We start from the raw sequence: 17,058 nt of genomic DNA on the forward strand, positions 1-17,058 counted from the left end.
ATCACTCCAATCAAACCCCTCAGCTGTATCCACCTATTGCTCCATTCAAACTCCTCCCCCTCCTACCTGTATCCACCTGTCACTTGCCAGGCTTTGCTCCGCCCCCACCTCTCTTCCAGCTTTTTCCCCCTTTTACAATCAGTCCGAGGAAAAGTCCAGATCTAAAACATTGCCTGTCCATTCTCTCCACAGATGCTGCCTGACCCATTGAGTTACTCCAGCATTTTGTGTTTTAGTCAGAATTCCAAAATTAGTTTAGTTTAGATAAACTGCACAGATACAGGCCCTTCGGTCCATCAAGTCCACACCAACCAGTGATCCCGTGCACTTACACTATCCTACACACACTAGGGACAATTTGCAATTATACCAAGTCAATTATCCTACAAATCTGTATGTGTTTGGAATGTGGGAGGAAACCGGAGATCCTGGAGAAAACACACGCAAGTCATGGGGAGAACGAACAAACCCCGTACAGACAAGCATCCATAGTCAGGATCGAACCCGGGTCTCCTGCGCTGTAAGGCAGCAACTCCACCGCTGTGCAACCGTGCCACCCTAATTGTGTCTCTAGCTATACAGAGAGATTGAATAAACTTTGATTGTTCTCTCAACTCAGGGGTTTGTTCAGGGGTGATTGAAGCATATATTCTTATAAAAAGCATAGATAAGGTAGACAACCTGAGTATTTTTCTGAAGGTTATAGGTTTAAGGTTAAAGTGAGAACGTTTAAAGAAGATCTGCGAGTCAAGTGTATTTTTAAAAATTAGATCGAAACATTCAGGATACATTTAGACAGAGAATGGAGGAATATAGGTAGATCAGTGTGGGCAGATGGGAATAATTAGATTCACATCATGGTCTGCACAGACATGGTGGGTCGAAGAGCATGTTCGTTTGCTGTACTGTTCTATTTGTTACCAAGAGGAATCTTGTATCAGGCCATTCACACCATGAATCTTGTTTAATAATGAACTTTTGCGCAATACACGAATAATGCATGATCTACAAATATGGGTGTACATATCAGATTGCAAGCTTGTGTGTATTGTGTGCAGAGTTACCCAACTATACATTGATCTTTCAATTCATGGTAAAGCCAATGTCAAATTCAATTCTCACTCTCAAAATTACACGTGCAATTGTACTTACTTGAGTCCAGGAATATCCAGTAAATTGGTTAGTCCTGTCCAGTTGATTTCCAGCACCTGATGTGAAACAGAACACTTTTGTTTCCACAACATATTATATCCAAATTGTATTCTCACATTTTTTTCTGCTTGGATCTTTTAAAATTACATTAACCATATACGAGAAATACCTCATCACTACCACAAATGACATTGATAGAAATATATTTTTAACTGAATCTGGACATTACTTCTCACTCTATCATAGGATCAGTTTAATTTTTCAGTTGTTAACCAGATTTCCCCCAACTCCCATTTCAAGTTGGTTGTTCTTTCTTAAATTTCTCTTTTAATCCGCAATCAAACAGAAAAAACATTAGCAGATTATAAGAACAGAATGCAGTTGTTCCACAAAGTGGTTGACTAGGCTATGTATGTATGGTGACCTTCTCTATACTAGTCAAACCAAGTGCTGACTTGCCGATATTTTGTAGAGCAGCTGCACTCTGTCCACAATGGCCATCTTGAGCTACTGGTTGCATTTCATTTTAACTCTCCTTCACACGCCCACACTCGCACTAACCGTATGTCCTCAGCTTTCTGCATTGCAATGAAGGCTAAACACGAAGTGGAAGAACAACATCTCATATTCCACTTGGCTAGTTTGCAGCCAAATGGAATAAATCCTAAAATTTCCAATTTCACTTAACCAACACCGGAAAATGTTCCCCTCCCACACATATTCACCTGTCAGTTTGTTTTCTCCTTTCTTTGTGCACATTTGCCATCCCATTTACCCTCCGTGCCCCATCCAGTTCCACCATTCACCTGACAGCCTTTATCCTATCTCCCTCCCACACCTGGTTCCAATTGTCCTTAATCTCACCTGGTTCCTCCCATCAGCTTCTATCCCATTCACCTCCCGCCCCCCTGTTCCCTGACCACTGTACGACTGTATACTCGTAATCTTTCCTCTTCGCTCTCAGTTCTAATGTAGGGACTTGACCCGAGAGATCTCCACAGATGTTGAGTTATTTTCTTTGCAAAAGCAAATGCTGTTGTTTTCCTATGGCCACAAAATCCAGGCAAATAAATAATTAAAATACATATTCTGCCGCAATAGCCTGCATCTGTGCAGTGACTTTAGTGCATAAAAAAAGGATGTTTTACAGCAAATGCACATAAAAAGTATACTGCCATGCAACTTAAGAGCTGATGAGAAGTGACTCAAAACCGGAATAACCAAGTTTATAGTCAAGCCACTTCTGTTTTCTTTTAAAAGGTGGAGCTTTGCTCACCTCACAGTGCTCAGGATAGGGAAAGAATAAATAATACATTTTAGCTGGAAGCAATGTTATCACACCTGACAAACATATTTTCAAAAATTGGGAAATTTTCTAATGAAGGTCAGTACATAAATTGCAACACCCTGTACTTCCGAGGTGTGGCAAGGCTAAGGCCGAATTTATTTTGCGGCATTTTACACATGCACTCGTGGTTCATGACTGTTGGTGGATCTCATCGCATGTAGTCCACATGGACAATCAAAATGTCAGATAGAAAGCACACGTTTTTAGTTTAGCTTAGTTTATAATTGTCACGTGTACCGAGGTACAGTGAAAACCTTTTGTTTGTGGCATGCTATCCAGCCTGCGGAAGACTACACATGAAACAACATACAAAAGAGCATAACCAGATACAGGTGCACAACCTTTTATCCGAAGATCTAAATAACGAAAACCTCCGAATAGCGGACATTTTTTCGGTCCTTGAAGAAAGGTCCTTGAAAACGTTCACCGAGGGCGGCCTGCAGAGGTGACAGCGGAACCTCCGGTCGGTCCTCCAACAAAGGGGAACTAAATCCCCATTCGTAAAAGAGAAGGTGAGAGTATATTGGGTGAGTGTATATTGCGCGGGAGGGTAGGAATCATTGTAAATCATTGCTTAAATGTTAGTCAGTTAGTTTGGTGGGCTTTTGGGGGGAACTTTAATTCTTAGTCCCCTACCTGTTCGGAGAAGCGGGGAGCGGGCAATGCCTTACCGGGTCGCCGTGCAGTAAGCTCCGGACCGCTGTGCCGCGGCTCCCAACATCGTGGAGCTGGGGCCGGCTGCGCTGGATTTGGATTTGTAGCGCCGCGCAGCCACGGGTAGAGTTCGCCGTGGTCGGAGCTACAACCGGCGCCGCCCGTGGCCGGACCACCGCAGCTCCACGATGTTGGGAGTTGGCGGCCCACAGCAGTCCGGGCTGCGGTGGTCCAGCCACGGGCGGCGCCGGTTGTAGCTCCGACCACGGCGAACTCTACCCCTGGCTGCGCGGCGCTACAAATCCAAATCCAGCGCGGCCGGACACCCGCAGCCCCAGCTCTTTGATGTGGGAGCCGCGGCACAGTACTGCACGGCGACCCGGAAAGGCATTGCCCGCTCCCCGCCTCTCTGACCAGCCAGGGGACTAAGAATTAAAGTTCCCCCCTTCACCCCCACCACATAAAATCCCTCCAAACTAACTGACTAACATTTAAGCAATGATTTACAATGATTCCGCGGTCTCCGGGGAGGAGGCAGCCGCTCCAGACTTTCCAAGCCGCCAGCGCTACCTACCTAATCTACGCTAAAAATCTTCCATTCCGAAACCCGAAAATGTCCGATATCCGAAATGTGTCTGGTCCCAAGGCTTTCGGATAAAAGGTTGTGCACCTGTATGTCATTTTAGATATAGTAAATGAACAATAAACTATTATAAACAACCTTCTGACTAGAAAATATCAATTCATATTAGAATATAATAATGCATTTGATAAATAAGGCTTTCTATTAAGTACCTCATCTTTTGAGCTGTAACATTGTATTCTGCATGGTTTCATTGCATTCATGTGTGTGTGTCTTAACTGTATAGCTCGCAAAACAAAATGTTTTCATTGCATCTCAGTGAACATGACTAATAAATGAATGCCAATTTTGGGGAAAGATCAAAGGAATCCCTTCAACATTTTGGGATGTAATAAGTGATAATCACTTCTGAAATCACAATTCGTTACCAATGAAAACGACTTTAAAAGGAATGGCATAATTTTAATGAAAGGATGTCAATTTTGCTAGAATATTAATAAAATAAAAAGCAAATGAAATGTATAGGAAAAGCATCATACTGGTCGGCGAAGGAAGAACAAAGTCACAGCTTCAACCAGGGGCATCTGACTGGAGAGGGGCTCCAGTATCACTCGGAGTGTACCGTGCAGCTGTAACACAAACACATGCATTTACAAATGGCAGCTTTACGAAACATTACTTTCTAAATGGTGATATAATAATGCATGCTAAACAAAGCAATTAATGAGGATAGAAGTTGAGCACTGCATTAGATAGACTTCGGGGTGGGAGATTGCAACCTTCACGCGTTTCAACGAATGCAATCAACCTGGCGTGCACAATAAAATAAGATCAAATAGAACAAGTTGTCCTACAACTTTAGGCTGTGCACGCCATATGCAAGAAGAAGAAGAAGATAAATTTCAATGCATGGAATACAAATTGTAATATGCTACTCTGCTTGTTCAAATCGCTCTCAAGATTATACAGATGGAGTAATTGGGCATTAAGGTATAATAAATGTGTTTATACAAAGAGGCAGCTAACTTCTGTTCTCGAAAAATCATAATGTGATGACATTTAACTAGTAATTTTAAAATATATACCATAGTAATAATCTTTTGCAAAACAAACAAGATACTGCAAAAAATACAGAGATCAGTGAAATGGCAGACAGCAGAAGTGGAGACACGTTGGCTGCCTCTCATCTCTTGGCACAATGCCTGGCAGGGTGGAAACATTGACCCAGATTTTGCAAGGAACTATATAGAGTTCCACTTGTTAGTAAATCCCCACCAACAGTGCTACGATTCTAGGAATTCCAGGCATGCATTTTCCTCCCACTGTGCCCCATCACTCTATGAAGTAGCCGAGATTTCCCATCAATGGTTGGGGAATTTGCTTAAACAACATAGTAATTACATGCAAAATCTGACTTGCAAATTATGTTGTTAATTCAGTGCGTGAGACATGCAGCAGGGAAAAGGTCCGTTATGTCCACACAGATACCAAGAAGTAACTTACACCAATCCTACACTAACCCAATTTTACATCTGGATGCAGGAAGTTCTCTATAGATTTGAATACAAGAGATTGATGAGTAAGCGTGTTAAAGGTTGGGGGAGAAGGCAACAGAATGGAATTGAGAGGGAAAGGTAGATCATCCATAAGTGAATGACGGAGTAGATCCGATGGGTTAAATGGACAAATTCTCCTCCTATGACTAATGAGAGTGGCTGCGAGTGTCTAGATGATAGTATTTTTAGTATGTTTTAATTGTTTTGAATACTCAACTTTTTAGTTCGAGATTTAAAACAAATTGTATTTAAATAATAGTTTAAATAATTATCAACACTTGGAATATTTATTTTTTCTTTCAGAATCATCCAATGCTTTGATTGTTTAAATCCACATGATTGTAGACTGTAGAAGGCAATCATTACTGTTCACCTAATTGCAGCTTCATAAAATTTTGGTAAGGCTCTATTTGGTGTATTGTGTGCAATTCTTGTTGCCCTAATTACAGGAAGAATGTAGAGGATTTAGAGAGGATGCAGAAGAGGTTTACCAGAATGCTGTCTGTATAGAGGGAATTAGCGATAAGGAGAGAGTAGAAACAAAGAGTTATAAAAAAATACAATTGCTGGAATAACTCAGCGGGTCAGGCAGCATCTCTAGGGAACATGGATAGATGACTATCCACTATTCTCAATATCTCTGTTACTGTCATATCTGCTCCCAAGATAAGCTTTCCATTCTTGGACATCAGAAATTTCCTCTTTCTTTCGTAAACATGGTATCCCCCCTGCTATTATAGGTAGATCCCTCACCTGCTTTTCCTCTGGTCCTGTAGTTTTACTCTCGATCCCCCTTCCCCAGATGTAACAAGGACAGAGTTCCCCTACCCTTTCACCCACCAGCCTTCATATCCAACACATCATTGCCTGACATTTTCATCACCTCCATCATCTCACCACTAGTTACATTTTTGTGCCACGCATGACCATGGGAGATCCCAAAGTGTTTACAACCAGAGAAAATATATTTTGCTATAGTTGACAAACCATTGAAGGACATATTACGAAAAGTAGTGGATTTTATGGACCATCAAATAATGAATAGGAGTTAGAGAAAAATATCTGCAATAGTGGAGGGACACACGCACTATATAGCAGTGACCAAACTAGAAATTCCAGCATCTGCAGTCTCTTACATCTCAATTTTAAAACTCCACTGCAAAGTCTCTTCAAAGAATGATGACAAGAGGTTTTCCAACTCTCTTCAACAGAGGTTTTGCGAGACCCTCTCTCAATACTCCCCTTCTGTGGTTTCTAATGTTCTCTAGCCACATTCATCTACCTGCCCCCATCTCCCAACTCCCATGTCCACCCCCTCCCCAACCTGGCCATCATCCTTCATCCCCTCCTTAGTCTACCAACTGCCAATGGTCTGGTCTCACTATTCTCCTTCTCTTTATACTGGTTATCAATTAATACTTGACAGGAAAAGAATGAATATCTATCTTCCCAAAGTTTCAAGCTCCGGATAATGAGGAACCTTCTTCATGACATTATACCTTGCAACCACTTGAAGAGTAGAAAGGATTGATTAAACCCTATATGGAATGAGAGGCGGGGTGGAGATACAGATAAAGGAATTCTAAAGGAGATTTGAGACACATGAATAAATTATAGCATAACTTATACCTGGAACCAGATTAAAAAAATTCTCACCTACCTGAATTCCCTTTAAGCCAGCTTTACATACTTTCTTCACCTCCACATTGATTTCACAATCACTTATGTAGCTAGAACAGAAACAATAGTTCAAATGAAATGCACGTTTGTCAAATCAATACCAAGAAGCATAAAACAATGCCTCAAACCAGTGAAACCCGTTTACTTTTGTAATTTGCAGATAATAATGCAGAGATTTACAAAGTGCTTAATATGATTTCCCAAGAAAATCGCAGTTTCTACACAACTGTTACGTTGCAATTTCTATTCATTTCCATTTACAAAAATAATTGGGGCTATATGACGGGTGGCAGGGTGGCGCAGTGGTAGAGTTGCTGCCTTATAGCGCCAGGGACCCGGCTCCGATCCTGACTATAGATACTGTCTGTACAGAGTTTGTACATTCTCCCCGTGAACCTGTGGGTTTTCTACGGTTGCACTTGTTTCCTCCCACATTCCAAAGGCGTACAGGTTTGTAGGTTAATTCGCTTTGGTAACATTGTCCCTAGTAACATTGGTTGCTCTATGAACATCAGTAGTATACAATTACATTAAAATGCAGATTACAGGAGAAATTGCTATGAGCTGGGCGTCACAACTGAAATATAAGTCAGGAAAATCGGAAGAAAAACTGTGGCAAATTGTAAACGATGATTAATCATCAGCAACAAATAGTGGTAGAACCAGTTTGTTCACATTTAATGAAATAGGAGCTTTAAAGTTTCAAGCAATGTATAGCTTTTAAGCTGGAAAACCAGTTAAAAAGCTACCAGAAAAGTAGTCTAAATGCAAAGAAACAAGTTCATTTTCAGCGGTAGGTTATCTACTGTTGGGTGGAAATGGAAGTTTTATTATTCTCCAAAAATAATCTCCAAGTGCAAGCCATGCTGATATTAATTCCACTACTGCAGAAAAAAATGAGCTCAACATTTTGAAAATATCCACTTTTCTACAAGGTTGATTGATACATGTTCATTCATAAATTATGTGCAGGCACCTCATGTTTTATGTGTGCTGGTTTATGTGTTTTCAGAAGAACACATTGTCAAATTACTACCAAAGTATGATGCCCTCACTCCTAGTTTCAAAAGAATGCACTCATAGTTATGCCTGGCAAACTTACATAAATCAGCTTTCAAAGTTATCCTGTAAGTTCAGTTTTGCTTAACAGAAAGAAAACCCAAACGATTGCCTGCAGATATTGTCTGTTTAAATGTATCAACCTATGTGAAATACTTTTTCCAATTACAGAGCAAGGGATAATTTTCCATATTTTTTGCTCCAACAGTTAGTGTCATGCATTCATTGTTCAGATGGAAGGGAAAGTATAAAGTTGTTTGATGTAATTTACCCTAATTTATTTCAATTGGCAGAGTATGGGCATGTTTAATTTATGCGCTGCTTTTCAAGCCTGTAACCTCAACGTAAAAAGCGAGATGTCTGTACCATTGTACATAATACTATAGCTCTCAGGAAACCATATGGATTGCTGATTGGTTGGTTATCAATAAGTTACTTATATAGGCCATGGTGATAAGTTGTAGAAGGCTTTTTCGGTACTAACCACGTATTTAACTTTTCTAAACTAATTAAATCTATCCCACTTCTCACCCATTTTATTTTATTTATTTTTTTTTTATTAGAAGTGCAGTAAATTACAGTAATACACATCACATATATCTTATTACATTTGTTGTACCACTTCGTTTTTCGAGCTTTAAAAAAGGTAGAAATAAAAGAAGTAAGGAAAGTGAGCAAGAGTCGTGAAGGTGCAGGAAAGTGTTGGGAAAAGAAAGCCCCTTAGGGAAGAAGTTAGAGAAGGAAGTAAAGAAAGGAAATAGACCCTAGAAAGAAAAGAAAAAAAAGGAGAAACAATCGCTCTATTGTAACACAAAACTCCGCAAAAAAGGATATACCAACCGTGTTTTGTTTTTTTTACTCCCTGTTACCAGATCCTGGTACCATTTATTTTTTAAATTACTATTGCACCTTATGCTTATAATAGTTCCATAAATGCAGACCACGTCTTTTGGAAGTGGTCTGCTTTGCCTGCTAGGAGGAGTCTCATCTCTTCCAGGTGTAATGTTTCGAACATGTTTGAAATCCACATTTTTATTGTTGGTATTGGAGCGTTTTTCCAGAATTTGAGTATAAGCTTTCTTCCCATTATTAGCCCGTAATTAAGTAAGTTCTTTTGAAACACGTTTAGTTCGGGGTTACATTCCGATATTCCAAAAATGATCCATTCTGCTTTTGGTACAAGTTTTATTTTAATTAATTTTGTGAAGATTTCAAATATTTCGTTCCAGAATTTTTGGATTTTTATACAAAAAACAAAAGAGTGCGCTATGGTAGCTTCTTGTGACGGACATTTATCACAAGTGGGTGAGACATTGGGGAAAAGTTTATTTATTTTAGTTTTTGAATAATATAGTCTATGTAATGTTTTGAATTGAATTTTAGTATGTCGTACGTTGATCGAGCATTTATGCACATATAGTAAGTGTTTATCCCAGCTCTCTTTTGAAAATTTTATAGCTAGTTCTTGTTCCCAGTCTCTTCTAATACCATCGGTTGTAGGTATTTCTATATTTAAAATAATGTTGTATAAGTATATTAGATTTGCTGATTCAGCCTTTGTCTTCATGGCTTCATCCAATAAGTCTGGGGGCATGTTATGATAGTCTTTTGTGTATTTTTTCAGATAGTCACGGATTTGAAGATATTTAAAATATTGATTATTTTTCAAATTATATTTCAGTTGTAATTGTTGAAATGATAATAATTTTCCTAATTCATACAAGTCTCCGAGCGTTTTGATTCCCATTCTTTCCCATTGTGTAAATGATTTATCTATAATTGAAGGTTTAAACGACTGATTATTGACTATTGGCATTAAAAGAGATAGATTTCTTAATTTTAGATTCTGTTTTATTTGTTTCCAAGTTCTAATTGTGCTATTGTTCTCACCCATTTTCAAGCCGTCTTTAATACACAGCACATTGCTTCGAAATGAATGATATTAAACCGAGTCCATAAATTTACCAACTAATTACTGATTACTCTGCATGGCACTGGAAAACTAAATGCTATGTGGAATCTAATTTGTGCAACCATTCCACAATTCCATGAATTGTAAGATAATGTATTGTTTTACGTGTCTGATATTTAATATTTTACCATTACCCATTTAAAAAAAAGCAGGGATATTCAAACATTTTATGGAGAGCAAATTAATTGTTGTTTTTTCTTTTAATTAATGCCATCAGACTGCATCTGTTCATCAGACCAATTGTATAATTGTTATTGAAACAGTAGAGACCATCTCCAAACAGCACCCAGCTACAGCTAATTTCAGAAGCATCACAGCAAGCTTCCAGGTCTGTTTCTACAATCTTTTTGTTGCTCACCAGGAAAATCTAGATCTATCATTTAATTTGTACATAGGCATAAGGTATACATCATCAATATTTGGTGGCAAAACAGGGAACCAAGCTTCATAAGTGACTCCACGTGGTAAGAAACAATTTCATATGTACTTTAAACGGAAGCCAAGCAAGTCCTCAGAACCTAACTTTTCTCTGTATAAGAACATAAGTAAAACAATCTCAGTGATTAATGGATATTTTACATAGAACATGAATTAAATATTACATATGCAAATACGGAGTATTTTTTTAATCTTCCGTTCAAAATTAATATATATTGGTTTATGAGGATAACTGAATACTTGCAAAACTTGTTATTTCACATATAATTATACATTCAGCTTTGGAAGGATTACAGATACAAGCAAAATTAATCAATTTTATGGTCATGTTTGCACACCATTGTTAAGTTTATGGATTATTCCATCAAAACTTATGCACTCAATAGGAAGATGTCAAAAATATTGTAGCAACAGTGTAGTAATTACAATAGACAATAGTTACAGGAGTAGGCCATTCGGCCCTTCGAGCCAGCACCGCCATTCAATGTGATCATGGCTGATCATCCCCAATCAGTATTCCGTTCCTGCCTCTCCCCATATCCCCTGACTCCGCTATCTTTAAGAGCCCTATCCAGCTCTCTCTTGAAAGTATCCAGAGAACCGGCATCCACCGCCGTCTGAAGCAGAGAATTCCATATACTTACAACTCTCTGTGTGAAAAAGTATTTCCTCATCTCCGTTCTAAATAGCTTACCCCTTATACTTAAACTGTGGCCCCTGGTTCTGGACTCCCCCAACATTGGGAACATGTTTCTTACCTCTAGCGTGTCCAAACCATTAATAATCTTACATGTTTCAATAAGATCCCCTCTCCTCCTTCTAAATTCCAGAGCATACAAGCCCAGCCGCTCCATTCAGCATATGACAGTCCCACCATCCCGGGAATTAGCCTTGTAAACCTACGCTGCACTCCCTCAATAGCAAGAGATACATCAAATCTTGCCTGCAATATTTAATACAGTTTTCAGTAATTTTGTTGCACTCAATTCGACAACACACTTTACAAGATGCACTACAGTTGGCCAGAAAAGTTAGTGAAGGACTACAACGCTGTATATTTCCAAGTCGGGATGGTGTGCAACTTGGAGAAAACATCACCTGCAGGCTTTTTATTGATGATAGTGATTAAGGGTTTGGGAGTTGCTGTTAGATTAATTACGACCATTCTGTAGGCGGTATACACTACAGCCTCCTGAGCTAACAGTGGTATACACTGGGAGCACAGGAAACAAATGTTCAGGATTGTGGACGGGATGCAAATCAATGATTTGCTTTGTCTTTAGCTATTGGAGATGCAATGATCCAAGCAAAGAAGAGTAAATCATCACCGTGTAGAAACAAAGAACCATTGCACATGTCTTTAGGTGGTGGAACAGTTTGGGGCTATCAGGAAACAGTCATTTGCCACAGAATACCCAGCCTCTGACCTATTCTTACCATCACATCATTTAATATAGCTGATTCGGTCAAATTCCTGGTCAATGATATTGTTGATTGGGGAGACCAAAATGTTCTTAGAACTGACAGATATTAAAAAGCCAACATTAAGCTTGTTTTGACTTGTTTTGACTAGCCTACATGTAAAATTGGATAGTTATATGGATGGGAAAGGAATGGAGGGTTATGGTCTGAGCGCAGGTATATGGGACTAGGGGAGATTATGTGTTCGGCACGGACTAGAAGGGTCGAGATGGCCTGTTTCCGTGCTGTAATTGTTATATGGTTATATGGTTATATCATATAATCATGTATATAGCACAAAAAAAAAATCAGGTTATTTTCAATGTATTTTGTCATTTGGTCCCAATGATTTATTTCATGGAGACTACTCACTGGCAAATTAAATTAGATTAGCTTCAATTCACATCCATTCAATAGGGTTTTCATTTCAGCTGTATAGTCCCTACATCTGTGATTTTCCCAAGAGAGTAACAATAGTGATTGTTGACATTGGTTTGCTGTCAAGAACAATACATTGGCAATATAATTACGGTCATAAAAGGGTAAAGAAATTTGATATACACGGATCTTTACTAAATAAACAATGCAACAGATTATTAGATGCAACCTTTAATAAAATAGAAGTTACCTAATTTGCAAATCAATGATCACCTGCCGTCTGTCCACCTCCTCAGTGTACACCTTAACACCAGTGATTTTAGGTGACTGGAAATAAAAAGAGACATTTATTAATAACCGTTCCACATACAAAGGTCATTGCTACAAGTCATTTCTTTAAAAATAATCTTGAAACAACAATCTGCACTTTGGTTCATTGGAAGCACAATTAACCCTGTGTTTTTTTATTTATGTCCGTTTAATATTTTTGAAGGAAAACCCGGAGAAGGTGATAGCTTAAAATTTGCTTCATAGTGTTAAAATTATGCACTTTAGTGGTTATGTGCCTTGATGTAATGGCTGCTTGCACTATGGGTGTTTGTGTCTGTCAGAAACAAAAGCCAAAAAATAGGGGCGTTATGGCTCTTTTGTGGGGGGTCAAGGAAAGAGTGCTGGAAATATTCAATAGGTCAGGCTACATTTCATGGAGAAAGAGAGAAACAGAGTTAATGCTTCAATGACCATTCATCAGAGCTGCACGTCCAAAATACCGAGGTGAAAAGGAGATAGGCAAACCTCTACTATCACATTCACTCTACAAGTAGACAGCTAGTTGGGACATCTTGGCCTCATCTGCTTTAAAGCAAGGCTCAATCTTCAATTCTGTGTTTCAGAGCAAATTATTATTCTACCCTTTTCTCAGAATTGTTTGTATGTGAAGAAAACCTTTAGCTCATTCATTGAAGCACAGTTTTAAGAGGACCCTAATAGCAAGCCACTGACTGATGTTGTTATAAAATGTATATGTATACATTAAGCACAATTCTCCACTGGCCCTAATAAACCCAAGCACTATTGAACAATCTTGATCAACAAACATCTTCTGGGTACAGACATGTGCGTTGGAACTATTAAGGCGAGATATTACCAAAGCTGAAAATGGACTACTGCAGCAAGTTTACATCTTTACATTCCAACACCTAGAAGTCAAAAAGGAATTTAAAACCGATAAATTAGTAGCAGCACAATTGTAAAAATTATTGTGCTGAGGACAGGAGCAACTGCTCACTTAACCCTCCAAGAGTATTTTCAAAATTTGCAATTTAGCAAATAAATCTAATTAATTGAAACAAATTCACTGAGGAATATATTTTGAGTATGGAACAATAAAATTCTTTGAGCTACTTTTGCATTGCATTTGGGTACTGTAAAGTTAAAATACAAGAGAGATTAAAGCATAAGCTAAAACGACAATGTTGAGTTGCAATGTGGCGTATTACCAGGAGGGATGCTACACCTTAAATGGATCGTACTATGATATGTCTTGACCAGTGTAGATTTTAATGTTCCAATGCTTTTAAAAGTATTTGAAGCCAGAATGAGCAAGATTGTGCAGTCTATTATTGTTGGGTACCTTTATTATTCCATTTTTATAAAAATGAAATATCTGTTATTGACAATTTTGACTAAAAATAAGTAGGATAAAAGCAATTAAGCATATCAAAAATCATTACAATTGCAGAATAACCTTGCAATTAATCACAGTGTTCCTCATAAGAAAAAATAGATTATACAAACCTATTTTCCAACATGCATGCATTTCTGTGTTAAGAATGGAAGCAATCAAGAATACACATACAGACAGCAGAAAAGCATTTTAATAAACAGCATTCAAGCATTAAATAGGAAAGATCTTGCAAGAACAACCATTTAAATTTCCTTTCAGGTACTGTCAGTTATAAAATATTCTACAACAAAGATTGCGAAAATGCATGCAAATGCAATTGATGTATGAGCCGCCACAACTAAATGTTAGGCAGATGCTAATAATCCAGGGTATGGATAGGAAAATGGAAAGGATGGGTCACAGAGAAGTGGGATACCCAAATGTACTCCCCAAGCTAAGTTGTCAGACTAACATTGGGTCGAGACTCTTCTTCAACCCAAAACGTCACCCATTCCTTCTCTCCAGAGATGCTGTGCGTTACTCCAGCATTTTGTATCTATCTTTGGTTTAAACCAGCATCTGCATTTCCCTCCTATACTGACTTTTGCTTGGTTCAGTGACTTGGATTCTACCCTACTAATTTGGTTACATTCACAGTGGATACAAATCTAAGGGGTTAGTGGAAGAAAGTGATAGCCTAAAACTTCAGAACTTTAAATGAGTGAGCAAGACAAAAATAAATCTCTGATAAAATTAAATACAGAGAATTCATATTTATTCATAGGATGCTAAGCCAACTTTGATGTTCATTGGGTTAAACCATTTCAGGAGGCAGTTATGAGTCAACCAAAATGCTTTGGGGCTGGGATCACCTACAATTTGAGGCAGAAAGAATGGCAGATTATCTTTCACAAAGGACATTTTGGAACTAGATAGGTTTCTAAATAACAGTCATTGCAGGTTCACAATCAGCGTTACTAATATTTTAGATTCCAGCACTAAGTTATCTCAATTTCAATTGCACTGTTGCTGGAGTAGATTTGAACTAATCTCCAATCAATGCTCCACACTTCTGAATACCAGTCCAATAACCAGTCTAGACCACGTCTGAAGAAGGGTCCGCGACCCGAAACATCACCCATTCCTTCTCTCCAAGGATGCTGCCTGTCCCGTTGAGTTACTCCACTTTTTTGTGTCTATCTTCGGTTTAAACCAGCATCTGCAGTTCCTACACAGTAACTTACTGCGCCACTGCACCAGACTGGACAACAAATTATCCAAGAAAAAGTTGTTAAATTTAGCAAACATGTAAAAGACCATGTTTTAGCAAACATTGTGCTCCTATTCCAATAATCAACAATGCGACAAAATAATAAGTTTTAAAATAGAAAGCATATCATAAGAATTTCTAATCTAATTTTAGTAAAATCTTGTTAGCTAGAGCTTGGGAACAGTGGCCTATTCTGGTCAGGAGGACAGAGGTTCAACTGTTACAAAAAGCTCATCCTCTATATTAAACGTTACAAGGAGTCTGCACAAACATCTTAGAATTCAAACATTCAAACTTACATGGAAGATATTTTCATGAATGTATAATATACAGCTTAACATTAAAGCAGTTAGAGGTTTGGCAAAAAACATACTTAAATTTTATGCAATAGTATTAAAGTTGATTATCAAGGAAATTTAAAAAAAAAATATGCAAGCAAAGAGCAATGTGAAACATACTGGATTTCTGTACAGAGCAAAGAATTTGGAAAACTTTAACTTGTCTTGGAAGCAAATACATATGGAAGTGGATGGGAGAGCATCCTATCCTCCAAGTGGGTTGCTGTTGGATGAATGGTTTGTTTCATCGTTAAGCAGAAGGTAAAATAGTGTCTTATTTGCAATAGTCAGTAGCATTTGGTATATTTGATCATTATTAACCTATTGTCTCGTTATTTCTGCACTACTACAGATTTTTATCAATTTGATAAAACTTGGCCTAATTACCACAATAGCTATCACCAAAGATCTTAGAGCGGAGCAAGATGGTTCACTCCGCGAAAAAGCCGCAGTAGCTGACGGGTAATCTCGGAGCTCGGTGAGCCGCGGGACTGACTTACCATCGCCCGGTGGGGTATCGCCTCAGCGCAGAGGGAGAAGAGGAGGGAAGAGACAGTCACCCTAAGATTTTTGCCTCCATCACAGTGAGGAGGTGCCTGGTGAATTCACTGTGGTGGATGTTAATTTGTGTTTATTGTGTGTTTTGTTGTTTATTATTAAATGTATGGCTGCAGGCAACGACATTTCGTTCAGACCGAAAGGTCTGAATGACAAATAAAGGATCTAAGTCTAAGTCTAAGTCCAAGTCCAAGTCATCTTCAGCGACATTCCCTTAACCGGCTTCTGTCATGGCGGCGTCATCTACAAGCGGAGCTATAATTTGCTTGAATCGTCAATGTAGACAACCCGACCTGTCTGCAGGTTCCCCGCGAAAAATGAAAGGTGAGAAAAAAAATTATTACTTTCTGTCGTGTGGTGAAAATATTATTTAGCCTGCCCGATCTCTCCCTATAGCTCAGATAGTCGAGTCGTTGCCAGGACTCGACTATCTGAGCTATCAAGTGGGAGAGATCGGGCAGGCTAAATAATGTAATTTCTTTCAGCCTCTCATACAAATTCATCTGAACCACTAGACCAAAGATCGTAGCAGGGACTATGATCTTTGATCTAGACTCTGTTGCACTTGTGCAGCTCCCACATCTAAGGGAACAACGACATGCCACGAGGAGCACACATTAAAGCCTTCATTTCCTTCCCAATGTATGATGACTAACCATATACATAATATATAACCATATATAATTCTATTCTTATGATCCCAACATTGTATTATATTATATGACATCACTTTTTTATTAATGTCTCTGTTAATAGGTCCAGCATCCTATTTGCTTCATTAATTGCTCTGTTAACCTGCCCCACCTTCTACAAGGATTTATGCACCTGCTGTACATTTTTGGTTTTGTTCCTGTTGTAAGGCATGCATGCTAGTGTAAGAATTTTTTTTAATAAGCTCTCTACATTTAAGATAAATTGACATATAAGAGGAAAAATGTGTCTTCA

General features: G+C 38.5%; 1 protein-coding gene across 1 annotated transcript in view; it reads right to left on the bottom strand.

The window, feature by feature from the left end:
- esyt3 (extended synaptotagmin 3) overlaps positions 1 to 17,058 on the bottom strand; it is a 135,916-nt gene that overhangs the window by 62,055 nt on the left and 56,803 nt on the right. Inside the window, exons 4-7 of the mRNA XM_033024596.1 lie at positions 12,532 to 12,608; positions 6,954 to 7,023; positions 4,277 to 4,366; positions 1,153 to 1,208 (exon numbers count right to left, since the gene is read on the bottom strand). Of these exons, the coding sequence (XP_032880487.1) occupies positions 1,153 to 1,208; positions 4,277 to 4,366; positions 6,954 to 7,023; positions 12,532 to 12,608 (293 nt within the window). The remainder of the gene's footprint in view (positions 1 to 1,152; positions 1,209 to 4,276; positions 4,367 to 6,953; positions 7,024 to 12,531; positions 12,609 to 17,058) is intronic.

This window comes from Amblyraja radiata, chromosome 7 (genome assembly GCF_010909765.2).
Source record: "Amblyraja radiata isolate CabotCenter1 chromosome 7, sAmbRad1.1.pri, whole genome shotgun sequence".
NCBI classification, from domain to species: Eukaryota; Metazoa; Chordata; class Chondrichthyes; order Rajiformes; family Rajidae; genus Amblyraja; species Amblyraja radiata.